At 37.2% G+C, this 14,131-nt stretch overlaps 1 protein-coding gene across 2 annotated transcripts; it reads right to left on the bottom strand.

Annotated features, from left to right (window-relative positions):
* Nucleotides 1-1,513: 1,513 nt before the first annotated feature.
* Nucleotides 1,514-13,822, bottom strand: LOC134857027 (WD repeat-containing protein 11-like). Of its 2 annotated transcripts, XM_063873361.1 has the most exons (7): nt 11,763-13,822; nt 9,063-9,392; nt 5,854-5,883; nt 5,317-5,542; nt 3,292-3,576; nt 2,585-2,897; nt 1,514-2,347 (listed from the first exon to the last, which is right to left on the bottom strand). In XM_063873361.1, the coding sequence occupies exons 1-7, from the start codon at nt 13,681-13,683 to the stop codon at nt 1,745-1,747; spliced, it is 3,708 nt and encodes a 1,235-aa protein (XP_063729431.1). In that variant the 5' UTR covers nt 13,684-13,822; the 3' UTR covers nt 1,514-1,744. The 2 variants fall into 2 exon arrangements, with proteins under 2 accessions (XP_063729431.1, XP_063729437.1); XM_063873367.1 differs by lacking the exon at nt 5,854-5,883 and having other exon boundaries at nt 11,763-13,821.
* Between the last annotated feature and the right edge of the window lie 309 nt (nt 13,823-14,131).

Here is a 14,131-nt window from a genome sequence, read left to right on the forward strand (position 1 = left end):
AAACGCAAAGTTTTTTGTATTCGGCTAAAATTAAGTTTTTTTTTAATTTCTCCAATTAACATCAGGTACCACAAATCAATGTCAGATGGGACGACAACGCAAAAAAGCAGCTTCATAAATTGAAATAAGAAAAAAACAACAAATAAGCCTAAGTTAGTAAAACTTTACTACGTATTGGCTCCGAACCGTGAAAAATCAAAATTGAGCGTGAACAAATTTTACGACTTTTTCGTGAAAAAAAAACAAAAAAAGTCAGCAAAACCTATCTAAGAGTCTTCACTACGTTCATTACTCTTAAACAGTTGTCAAACACCAGTCACAAATAAAGCAGTTACATACACCAATAAATTGCCAATGCGATGCAGCATAGTGGCAACAAATACAAACAGACGCAATTTTGCATGTAATAAATTGGAATAAAACAAATTAAAGGCATCCACACTAAGTTGCATGTAATAAATTGCAAAGCATAAAGCCACATTATGTATAAATTATGCATAAAAAAATTGCAAGATATTGATTTAGAAAACTTCTGAAATCGATTTTTTATTACTGTATTGATATTTTAGGCAAATAGCTTTTTTCGGCTCATTTGAACAATGAGAAATGCATCAACTGTTTTAACTTAGTACTAATTGAATGTCAAAGCATATGCTATCACAAAACCTAAAGGTGCCACCAAAAGTGACACCAACATTTGCGACTGAGGCTAGAAAAAAAAAACAGAATAGTCGTACTATAAAACTTACGCTCTCTAAAGTTCGCAAGTGCAAATAATGCATTTCAATTGCAATTTGATCGAAAATTGAAAAAGTTTAAATAAAATTTCGGTCCCGAGAAAAACCGATCTGAATTATTTGCTCTCAGACGAAATTAGAGCTAATCCACACTTGAAATTCATTCATTCCAAGGTAAAAATGGTTTAAAAAAAATTCAATGTTTCGTTACAAACTATTGGTGCTTTGTTCTACTCTAGTTTTAAATCAGCCGCTTCTCCAAAAATAAACAATGGAAATTTAAAAAAAAAAAAAAAAATTTTCGCAAAATTAATTGCGATCAGAACCTGCGCTACTTGTTATTCCGACCACCCCTAAAGGTAAGCTTTTTCTGACCAATTTAAGGTATCTTTTTTAGGTATGAAGAAAGCTCGGTGGGGATCAAGTGTAATATAATATATAATTTCGTCATCGGATTCTAAAAAAAATAATCCAAAAAGTTCTCCGAGTCGACTAAATTAGACCAAAAAATATGCGTGGCTGACCTCCCCAACTAATTTTGCTACAATTTATCATTTTTAAAGCGATTATTACTTCTCATTCTTGTTATATTCTGTTATTCCCAAATTCAGCTGCCCTTTACTAAAAAAAATAACCAAAAAATTATAGAAAAAAAATCCATTATTTTCCAAACTTTTCTCTTCATGTTTGAATGTCTTTTCTTAGATCATAGTGGCCAGAACATTATGTGCTACTTGCACATCAACTTCTTCTCCTTGTTGCTACTTGAAATCTGGTTCAATAAAAAAGAGGACAAAATTGAATTTAAACTATTTTAATGGAGAATATAACTTATGACACAGTATAATGACGAACACCAAAAGCAATATATCATATATTATACAAACAAATTTATAGTTTGTCGAACGATATGATTTCATTTCCTTATATACAGAGCAATTAACCATTATAATTTGACTATATAAATAAAAACATCTTCGTGATTATCTTCGACAACTCATTTTTTTTTACAATGTTACATTGTGAAACCCTATACCAGCCATGGCAGTTTTCAAGTGTTCCTTGCTTTCAACTTGTAAATCTTTATACAGGTCTAAATCTTCTCCGTTATTTGAAATCAGACCCATTTCTTGCATGCATTTCAACAGCAGGTACGCTTTTTCTGCTTGTTGAGTCGACAGCAACAGCTGCAATGCTTTGTAAAACTGATTTGTTGAAATGAACACCAAAATTGCCAGGTTTTTCTGATTGATCTGAGGCGACTGCAGAAATTCTGTCCACTTTTTCACAATCTCCTGGTAGCTCTCTGAATCCTGTAGAGATATTTTTGCCAATGAGATTGATTCGTCCCAATTGCCATAGCTCTGTAGGTATCTGCAAGCGTCCAGGTAGTTCTTGTACATGCAGAGGATTTCGACTCCGGCGTCCAGGAACCCACTTGCAATCATATTTGTGGCAACAAGTTTGGAGATGTCCTCGTTGTGCTTCTGGGATTCGCCTGTGCTGACGATGAGGTTGATCAGACAAGTTTTGAGACTGTTCACGTGGAATGATGAGAGTGCGGGATCAGTTGATAGTAGCAGCACAGAAGCTTCCTCGGCATCGCCAAACTAAATAGCCAGCAATTAGTTAAAACCTGCCAAGGATTTAGAAAATCTGAAGATTGTCAATTTTAGTTTCTTCAGTGCTATCTACAAAAGATCCTTAAGCCTCATAATTTTTTTCTGCATTTTAGCAAAAAAAAAATAGTGAGAGGATCATACTAAGCCGCATTCCCTAAACTGAAGAATCTTAGTTCCCTTTGTAATTTCTGCATCTTAGCAGGTTATTTTGATATTAAAACTGACCTTGAGCAGATTGCGTGCGCAATGGTCCTTCAGTTTGGCTACAGAAATAGCCGAGCCGGCTGATTCGGTGTGAGCATGTCCCAACACATACTGTGCTTCCAGCATTGACTGCCTGTAGAGCTCATTGGGAACTACATAATCACTCGCTGAGCAGTCTAGGAACTTGGACAGGAACTCTGATTGAGGGTCTTTCTCTGACGATGGTTTCTCTTCGTCGTCGAGACTGAGCAGGATCTGGTCAATCTCTTTGAATCGAGTGAGGTAGAATTTCGCCACATTCCAAAACTGCTCATCCCAGCGATCGCAAAATATCCTGGAAAATAGATATAATTCTCATGATTTACACGAAATTGATCATTACGAGACCAAGCTGTGCACTGGATGGCGCACAATTTTGTGTCTCTATGTTCCTGGATTCCAGAGACAAGTCTTTAAACATGTTAAAAAATTGTCGGAGCAATCAAAGAGAATGCAAGAACCTAAGAAGAACAAAAGGAGCGTCCTTGTTGCGGAATCGGCTTACAATTCACAAAATGCACAGTTTGGCCTCATGATTAAATTCGAAACCGGTTTAAGTTACGCGCAAATAAATAATCGTAAGCAGGTGAAGTTTCGGTTCAGCATGATCAATTTTAGCTATTTGGTGGCCCAAAATTTAGATGATAGCAAGTTTATTCATATCTAAAACTATCAATGGGAAAACAAACCTGGAAACGGACAAGCATCTCTCCATGGTAGACGTACTGCACAACCCCTTCAACACACCCAACTGCAAGAAATTGATCTGTTTAGCCAACTCCACATTCGACTCATTCTGGACATCCACTTTCTCCACCTCCGTCTCATCTTCGTTCCACTTAAGAGTGCCATTGTCAGTGAACAACAGTGCGTACTTCAGAGCTATTCCAGTTTTGGACGGCCACAGGGAGGGCATGAAGGCTTCGACATTCTTCACGCTTGTAGTTTGGAAGTTGAGGTATAGATCAGATACCCTAAATAAGCATAACAATATTGAAGTGTTCGGCTAATTAATTTGACCTCACTTATAATTGATCTACTAATTGATCTACGACTTAGTAGTATCAGCGAATATACAAACTCAACGAAAATAAGCTGTCAACTGTTTGGCTTGCAGTTTCAGAGCCTTGAGTAGTTAATTTGATCAAAGTCGTTTTTCATAAATCGTATTTCTTAAAAAAACGCAGGACGTGTAATATTTCATATTTCTATTATCAAAGTTATGAGGACTGTTAGATTACGCAAAAATAGCATTCTTAAAATAAAACGAAATCTAGCTGATAAATGATGTGTGCTCGAAAGCAAAAACAACCTCCCTATCATTGGAGTATTCCTTAAAATCTAAAAGTACTTTGATAGAAAATATCTTGAGCCCGCGGAGACGATAATCCACAATGCGCAGCGAGCGAGAATATATTGAGAGTTCAGAAATTCAGATGCAAAACATGATATTAACAAGAACAAAACTGCTTGTATCAGGGCGAAGCCCTGACTGCTCCGACTGCCTTTTAAGGTCTAAGAAGCAGTAATAACATCAAAAAATTAATTGTATTAAAATAAATTGAATTTTTTCAAAATAAAATTTGAGATTTTTTCTGAAAATCATCCCCCCACACGCCATATAAAAAACAAAGTGATAACGAAGCTCCTACTAAAAAATTAATTATGGCAAATAAACTTATTTCGACAAAGTTGGAACGATTTCTAAGACGGATTAAATCTCCGATTACACGTTAATAGTGCGAAATAAATCGCGCGTTAATTGTCCCAAATTGGCTAAAATCGAAATCTTTAAACCTCCATAACTTTGAAAAAAAATTGTGAAATATCTTTTCAAATTTAAGCTCAAGACAATACTTTTTGAATGATATTTATAAAAATCGGTCAAAACTGGCTAGTGAAAAAGTCGAAATTTGTCTGAAAAAAACTACCCTGAGCACAAATATTCCGTTACTTTCGCTACGAGGGTTGGAACAAAAAGTCTATACTCAGATTTGATAACGCTTGCTTGTTGCAAGTGTTATGAGAGGAGCGAACAATCTATTCGATCGTGGCTATAGAAAAATAATGAGGCCAAAAACAACAGATAAATTTTTCTATTTTATTCGCATGGGTTCATACTGAATCCGAGCACGTCGAAGAATTAGCTAAAATAATCCATAAAAGGAGCTTTTAAAATAATCCAAAAAAGCTGCGGAAGAGGAAGAAGCAAAGATCTGTTTTGTCGGACCAGAACCAAATCAGGACAAAAATTTCATCACTATTGAATTTTTAGCAGAGAACACAGGCTTAGACTCTTTATTGTCGTTGGCAATTATCTACGAAAAAAAAAACTCGATTAAGGCTGAAGACCAGATTTGGGCTTAATTTAAGGCTGAGACAACTCGTCATCGACTGAATAGCGCATATTCAAGATTCTTCGAGCTGACAGCGTTACAGAAACAAGTTAAAATCAATTGATGATGGTGAGTTGAACTTGAGAGTATAATCAATACGGTAAGTTACTTTTTTCTTTGGAGCGGTCTCGAAAGAAAGTATATTTGGTTTAAGTGACATCAAATTCAAAATATTGACTAGACTGAAAAACTATTTCTCTTTTCATAATTCATATGGGAGGCATTTCATATGGTTTGATCATTGAATTTTTCAAATACCCCTTTTTAAGTCATGTTATCATACCATTAATTCAACTCAACCTAACATATTGCTCGAACCTGACAGTCCCATCCGAGAAAGCGAGTACTGGTTCCGATGACGTGGCCCAATCGGCATCTATCACGTGACCCATGTTCGTCTTCTGTCTAAGACTGCTGATATGGGAGGTGTCGCTGATATCCCAGATATCTATTCCGTCCACCAAGAGAATCAGAAGAAAACTGTTACCCTTGCCAGGTGCGAACTTCAGTTTTCTCACTCTTCCAATACGCGGCACATTGATACCTAAAGATTTTACAATCACAAGTCCTTTGATTCGGTTTTGTAGCGCGAATAAGTCAGAGTATAAATTCACTCAAATGCAAAAGTTATCACACATTTTATCGTTTTTTAACATAGTTAAATTGCCTGCATAGTTTAACAATTTCACGAACTGATTAGTTTTGCAAATAAATAAATACATTCAGAAGAAAACGGGATTCCCGATGAACATTTTAAAGAATACTGCAAATCATGCAGGTAATAATCAAGAGCAGCACACAATTATCAGTTTTGAAAATTTGACAACCAAGCCACGACAAACCCAATAAACAAACCTGTAATCAGAGAAGTCAATTCCTCGTCATCTTCAATATAGGTGTAAACATAACAGAAGAAAACAACAAGGATAGCCGGTTATTTTTCAAGAAGCAACTTGTTCCATACACAATGATTGAAGTTAAAAAAATTGGAAATGAAAAAAAATCAAAAAAGGAAAAAAAAATTGAAGTCAATTTTTCTGCTGTTTTTTTTTTCCAGTGGAGGCAGATGTGTGATTAGTTTAAAGAGACGATTCAACAACTAAACCGAAATTGAAACTGCAATTGAATTGATGAAGAGTTCATTCACAATTTACTACCAACGTTTCATTTGTAAACTTCGTGTCATTGAGTCTTAAAAACGGCAAAATTCAAAACACAGTCACTCGACACAGACAAAAACTTTTTGATTTTTTTGGAGTTCCAATCACGACTCATAATTCTCTAATATGATACCTTAAAAACCTCCAGCTTTCCTTGAGGTAGCAATGGGCGAACAAAAAAATTGCTGAACTAGAGTTCTTTCCCATCACTTCATCACTTATGTGACCTGGTCAGAACAAAAACAAAGGAGAGTCGTACTTATATTCAAAACTAATAATAACACAGATGAAGCGGAGCTTCGCATCACTTGCGATACAACGGTAGCATACAGAAAATGAAACGGAAACAACTAAGTCGAAAAAACATAGTTGGGAAGCGAGCGTACAGAAACTGAAATCGAAACAACTTCGTCGAATAGTTGGATTTTTTTAGGATTAAATGAAAAATTCAATTTCAAAAAAAAATTGGAGAACACAACTACCAGTATCGAATAGGCTTTTAATTTCTACGGAGCGGCCACTAAGCCGTCAACTCGTGTGTAGATGCCCATTAAGCCGAAAACAAAAAACCATAGAAGCTATTTTCATTAAAACACTTTTATACACCAACATTCAAACCAGAACCAACCTGAATAATTAATTTTCAATAATTATCTAATTTTGTCCTTCAGACGAAACAAAACAGCTGACTAAGCGGATAAAACAAATCCAAAACCAAGTAGTCCAAACAAAGTTCTTAAGTTAGGGTTAGTTAATTGTTAAATTACAGGAGTAAATCAACAACACGAGTCGAAACCATGTAAGCCGAATGACCCCTTAATGATCCCTTATCTTAACCCTTCACTCAATCATAACAACCCAGAAGAAATTTCAACTTTGGTTTTTAACCACCACAAGTCCCTTTTAAAACACAACCACACAAATCTAATAACCAAGTTCCTCGCAAAAATCCCTCCCTCTAAAGTAATTTGTATACCGCCCGCTAAGGTCGACCCCACAGAAAAAGCTCTCCCCAGAACTACCCGCTGTAAGCTCTCCCAACTCCCGTCTGGTTACAGCCGGCTTTTAAACACATACCTCTCCCGACTAGACAACAAAGTTTCCCCACTATGCCCGGACTGTCACCTAGCACCCCACACTAGTTGCCACAATTTTAACTGCCTCAAGAATCCCTCCCCACTCACTCCCGCAGACCTGTGGCTTTGGCCGGTGGAAGTTGCGAATTTCCTTAGCCTGGAGACGGACGAGCCCAACCCGACCAACGCGGGCTAATGAAAGAAAGATTGCAAGCCGAATAAAACTTCATAGCATTTCATAGCTTTCATTCCCTCTTTTGAGTAGGGCTAGCAAATTTTTAAATAACAGGAATAAATCAACAGCACTTGCAACTACAACGAAAACTGCTTACAGCACAAGAAAAATCCGTGATTTGCTAACAAAGCCGACCAAACATGAGCATACAAAAAATGGTCCGACACCGCAATTTTTCTCGGAACAAAATATCATTTTCATAGATAATGAAAAAGAATGAAGTCCAGCCGGGACTCGAACCCCAGACCTTAAGACGCAAAGCAGCACCGTTACTTTAGACCAAGCGGTAGGGAGGCTGGCAGTTGTTACAGTTCAATTAACATAGTCAGGATACAGTAGAAGAAGAGTCAATGAACGCAAGAAAACAAAATACTGACTTGTTTTTTGGATAAAATTTCAACTATCGAAATCCAAAGAAAAAAATATGAACTCTTTGAATTTAGAGAATTCATGATTCACATTTTTTTGATTAAAAAAACTAAATTGAGACAAGGATAGCCAGTTGCTGTGCAAGTAGCACAGAAGGTTCCGACCAGTCTTAAAAAATACAAAAACATTTTTTTTTCAAAATAATGTCGTTTTTTTTTCCGCATGGTGTGATAAAAAAATCTGAACAGAAAAGAACATATTTGACAGCCATAAAAAGGCCATTCGAAAAACAGTTTTTGAAAAATTAAAACCAAATTTTTTTGCAGAATTTTTCGAATTTTTAACTTTGTTTACAAAATGGAGCTAAAAAAACTCCAAAAACTACTTTTATTTGAGTACAACTAAGTTTTCACGGCTTAAAGTAAGCTTAAATAAGCTATTGTAAGCCTACACTGTCACACCATATTAGTTCGAAATTAGACCAACAATGAAAAATTTCAAACCTGTTTTTCTCGACAGTGAAAAAATTTTGAAATTTTTTAAAATGTCGTTCGAACCACAAGGGTTTTCATATGATATATCACTCGACCCATTCCAATCAAAAACTGAATGACACCCCAATACAAATTTTCTCCCCATTTTCAATGGTCGGAACAAAAACCAGATCCATTTTTATTACGCAGGGAAATCTGAAAATTAAAATCCTCTTTCGGAACTATAAATCGATCACGTTTTTCGTGATCTTTACACTTTTGCTGCTCGATAGTGGAGTTTGTCTTCCTTTAAAAAAAACGAACTTGAAAAGTCAAACCGCGAAAAATCAAATTTGAGCATGAACAAACTTCATGACTTTCGTGACAAAAAAAATCAAACCATCTTTATAAAAGACTTCACAACGTTCATTGACTCTTAATAAAGCTAGTTCGATTTCTTGCAGATTTGAAAGTTGTTTAGGGTGGAAAATCTAGTAACCAAGACACTTGATCTCGCGAGTGTAATCAATAGAACTATTGGTATAATTCTCTAAATTCAGTATGGTATCTATACAAAAAATTTAAAATTACATCAACTTATAGAAAACAGAACCTAATACCCAAGCAATAACCCAACCCAGCATAAGACATTTATTAGATTTGCTTTTCTTACGGTAAAACAAACTTTTAGCAGCCCCGCTTTTATTCAATTCTCTTAACATTGATCCATTATATCAGCTAATCATCTTACCTCGAGAAACCTTGTTCTTCAAATCCCACAGACTAACACCGCCTTCATTGTCGCCCAGGGCCAATACGTCCCCCTTCCAAGTAACAGCCGTCACATTACCCATGCCACCTTCCGGGGGCATCCGGCTCGCATCCTGTAGAACTCCAGCGTCTACGGTTAAGTGTCCGAGCAGTCCAGCTGAGTTGGTGAAGACGAAGCTCTCAGTTGTCGCTGATTGGGCCTTGACTGGCTTCGGATTTTCCTGTTGAGTCGGCGAGGTGGATTCTCCGCCTTCATCGTTTGTTTTTGGCTCAGAAGTTTGTAGTTTTTTTGTCCTCGCAAAACGCGCATCTTCAGAAAACAGCCAAATTTTAAGCTAATCATACGCGGAAAACGCATAAAAACAGATATAGCAGAAACAAAAACTCAAAAAACATCGGTGAATTCATTAGAGCGAAAATTCAGACACGTAAGAAATTAATGTTTCATGCACAGAGGCGAAGAGAGCTTCGCGCCACTTGCGATACAACACGCATGGAAAAACATAAGTCGAAAAAAAATCCAAATGTTGAAAAAAACTAGGAACCAAAATATTCGTATGTCACGATAAAAAACAACTAGAAGCCAGCAAAAGCTGGTGAATGTGTTTGATATTGAATGAATTTCTATACTGGTGCGGCACGAAAAATGTGATTTCAAAAATTGGGAGGGAAGTTTTCGATAATATTCAAAAAAAAATTAAAACAGTCCAAAAATCAAAAATATCACCTTTCCGAGGGCGATAAATTTGATGTTAAAAATTTTGTGAGTGACACTAATGCAGAGGAGCTTCCCACTACTCATTATCTCCATTGTACCTACAAAATCATATTTGAGAGCAGGGGCGGGTTTAGGGGGGGGGGCGGACGCCCCCCCCCCCCCCCCCTCAGGGATTCGACCCCCTGCCGACCCAAAGGGTCCCCCCTTTGATACTTAGTCAGAAATCCATTTTTAGCCTACCGACCCTAAATTTTTTCTAAAGGCGCCATTGGCGCCAATATATACTAACTTTGAGGGCAAGCGCGCGCCAAAAAAAAACGCAATTTTTTGTCAAAATTTTTCAAGTGCCCAAAAACGGCTTTTTTTGACTGTTTTTTCAAAAATTTGCCTCCGGCGCTAAATATTTAGCCAAAATAGGGGCAAAACAGTGGTTTGGGAGAGCTCGAAAAATCAATTTGGTCAACCTAAAAAAAAGTCCAAGTCGTCAAAATTTTCGAATTTTTTTTGAAAATCCTAGATCCGCCCCTGTTTGAGAGGTTACTTTTCGAGAAAAGTCAAAAAGATTCACAATACGGTCAAAAATCAAAAACTTGACTAATCCAAGAGCCATAGCTTTGTGAAAAAAATTGGGCATAATCGCGTAAGCAGGGAGCTTTCCAAAACTGTTCTATTTATTGAAATCAGAAACTCAGATTTGGGAGGGGTAGTTTTCGAGAAAACAAAAAAAAAATCAGAAAAATGGGTCGAATATTCCCCCACAGACTTTTTCAAAGGCTGTAGACAAAGGATCACGTAAAAAGAGACTCTACGAGAGTATGCAGGCACATAGGAGACCTGAAAATCTTATATTGATTTCCTTTTTTTTGAAAATCAGTAGAAATTTTAGAGAAAAACTAAAATGTTTCCAAAAAATTTGAAAAGAATTTTTCAAAAGGTTAAAAAAAGAGATACCAAGAAACCGATCGGTAACCATACAACCACATTGAAAAGTGCGGAAATGAATGTTAAAATTTATTTCCCTTGAAGTGACCCAAAATTAGATCATTAAGCCGATGAAAAACCATGACCGATAACGCTATTGAGAAAAATTGAATAATTAAAACTTTGAGTCTACAAAATTTCTTAAGTGACGCACGGCAATTATGAGTCTTCATAATTGCTATGTGACGCAAGCCAATTATGACGCATTAGCAGTACCAGTCATTTTGAAAAAAAAAAAAAATTTACCATTTAACATTTCTCAATTTATAGAGCGGACGCATTTTAGCTAGTATACGAACAAGTTCATTAAAAACAAAGTGCTGTTGCTGTTTGTTATATAATAGTCTGTGTTAATATCCTTAACATTGTCTGTACTAAATAAGCTGGTTATTGATCAAAATGAACACTTTGAAAAAGAACAAATTTTGTCGCAACAATATTTGCGACCTAGGTAGGAAAAAAGAGATTTCATACTACAACACAAGCTTTGCTTGTGTAAACACTTAAAGCAACATTAAAGAAAAAAGCGCGCAGCCAAAAAAAACGATTCCAACATGTGACAACTAAGTCGACAACAGATAAGCAAAAAAACAATTGGCAGACAATTTTATTTGAAATAGAATATTTCCCGTTTGAAAAAGTCCTTGTCAGATTCAAACCCCTGACCTTTGCCGTCCCAGGCATATTCGTTAGCTCCAGGCTAAGTTGGCCGGGAACGCATGGAAGTTTGAACTCAGTATGAAAAAGATAGAAGCGCTCCAAGTGATTCTGTTAAATAAGTTGTTAACCTGGCAAAAAGTCTATATTCCGGTTTGAAAACGCTTGCTAATCTAATCGCAAACGTAATTAAAGTCAGGTCAATTTATTTTTCGTTTTCTATTGAATTTAAAATATTCACGCTATCAAAGAGACACTGAGCTCCCAAGTCGTCTTTAGATGATAAAAGAAAAAAAATTGCAAAATATTATATATATATCTTACTCGGACACCATGCAATCGCGGTGATCGGAGCAGTCGACGTCATTTTCACTTCGCGCAACATCCTCTTTGTCTTTACGTCCCAAATCTCCATCGGCTTGAACTTATACACAGCCACAAAATAATTCTTCCTTGGCGACACTCGAATCATAGACAGGGGTGAAACTGCATGACTGCTGCTCTTCGAGTATATCAACTGGTGAGTCTTTCCAGTTGAACATTCAACAAACACCAGTTCATTCTTGGCGTTATTCGAAGCAGTTCCAGAAATGATGACGGAGAAACTCAGGAACGAATCGAGAGAGCACCACTCTATTCCCGCGACAGAGCCTGTATGAATCGAGTACTCTTTGACTATTGAACCCGAATTCAGATCTATAAGATATATAATTCCGTTTCCGCCGCCGACTGCCAAAATTGGTTTATAATAGAGGAAATTTTTTGTTGTCAAAGGTGGGCACATCGACAAAACAAACGGAGGCGATCCCAAAAATGTGAACAAACCGCTCATAGCAAATTTCAACTGAACGTTATTAGAATTTTGTGCGACAAATTTGCTGTCTAAAAACAATCTAGAAGGAAGATACAAGTCTCTAAGATGAAGACCGTGGATTTTGTTCTGTTTTACAACTCCTCGGAGGGGCGCTAGAACGGTGTGATTTTTATCATCAGGCGTTGGGTTCTCTTGGTCACTTGTTGTATCAGATAGAACAATTCGATTCACTGACCAAAAGAAAACTCTGGAATCCGAAGAAATCACTGATATGTTTCTCTCGCTGCTTGGACATACAGCTAGGGCCATTACCTTGTGCTGCTTTGACAACCGTACTGATTCACTTTGGAGTCTGACATCGTATACCATAGATGCACTTTTTGAGCCTGTTTCTGAGTAACGAGGTCTTGCTACTCTCAAAGTAACATTACCGTTATTGTGTAGACAGTAGAACGCATCACGTTGATGACACGGATAAACATGAACAAACGGCGACAATGAGGAATCCAATGAAATATTGCACACAGGTAGTTCTATCTCTAAGTTGACGATACAAATTTTATGTGACTGAACAATCACGAAGTGGTCTCGCAACGTCGGCAAAAACTGCAGTTGTAAAATTGCATCATCTGAAGAAGGGTTCAAAGCAGGTTCACTGAAAACTGAAGACGAATCGCCATAAGATCTCATACCTGTAGCGCCCATAACGTTTGAAATCTGCTTGGAGAACGACCGGGTAGTTGATAGCATCATGCTGGAAGATGTAATACTGTTGGTCTCACTTGCTAGCGACATATTGGAAGGACTCTTCGTCGGCTTTAGACTTCCAGGAATCGGCAACTTCTTTCCATCACTTGAGGGTGCCTGACTTATCATGAAGTCGGTAACCAAAAGAATAAAATCATTTGACAGCATAAGAATTCTCGAAGAATCAAACGGGTCCAACGAAAACGAAAATATTTCAGAAGTATATGTTTTCTTCCACAGTTTGTTTCCGGTAGCCGCATTCCACATTATGAGTGCATATGACGGATGAACCGCAACAAGTAAGTCTCGCGTTGCACTCTGAAGAGAACTCAGCCATTCAATCGTGAGCACTGGCTTGTTACCACTGTCCGAAAACGTCGCCACTCTCGATCCGGCAGCAATGTCCCAAACAATAATTACGCCGTCCATATCACAAGATGCCAGCCATGATCTATACGGAACGTTAATGGAATGATTAAACGATTCTTGCTGCCATCTTACTCTGTGGACATTAGCATGGTGTCCCACTAGTGTTGTCAGCTGTTCTAGGGGTTCGGATACCAGAATGACGATGTTGGATCCATTGCCGAACGCTAGCATCCGCTGGGAACCCCAGTCGGCACATTGACGAGACGAGTTGGGAGGATGGAACCCAGTAATGCATCTTCGCATAACCTGCGTCATTTCTGATTAGAAGTACAGATGATTAAGTAAAACTTGAGCAGTTGGTTCAAATTCAAAGATTCCTTACATTCATTTCATGTCTATAAAATTTCAAAACGATAAAAAAACTATTCATTTGGTGATATTGAATCAATTCGTTGAGCAAACTTTTAGTTAAGCCGAAATTATCATTCTTCGATTTCAAATGTTACGCCGTTTAGATAAATATAACAAAGGGTCGAGCAATTAAACTATGCTCAGAATATTCAATTCAAATAGTCCATATCAATTTCGGTTCATTCCGCCAATATCTTTCAATTAATGGGAGAACAATTTACAGGGATTTTCAATCAAGTTTTAGAATGGTTCAGCCAAAAGCAAAACCGTTATATAGTACCATAGAGGGGCTGCTATGGTTGAGAAGGGTTGTTATTTTTGGGCATCGCACCCGCTCCTCAGAATTTACTCT

The sequence above is a fragment of the Symsagittifera roscoffensis genome, chromosome 1, assembly GCF_963678635.1.
Source record: "Symsagittifera roscoffensis chromosome 1, txSymRosc1.1, whole genome shotgun sequence".
In the NCBI taxonomy this organism is placed as follows: Eukaryota; Metazoa; Xenacoelomorpha; order Acoela; family Convolutidae; genus Symsagittifera; species Symsagittifera roscoffensis.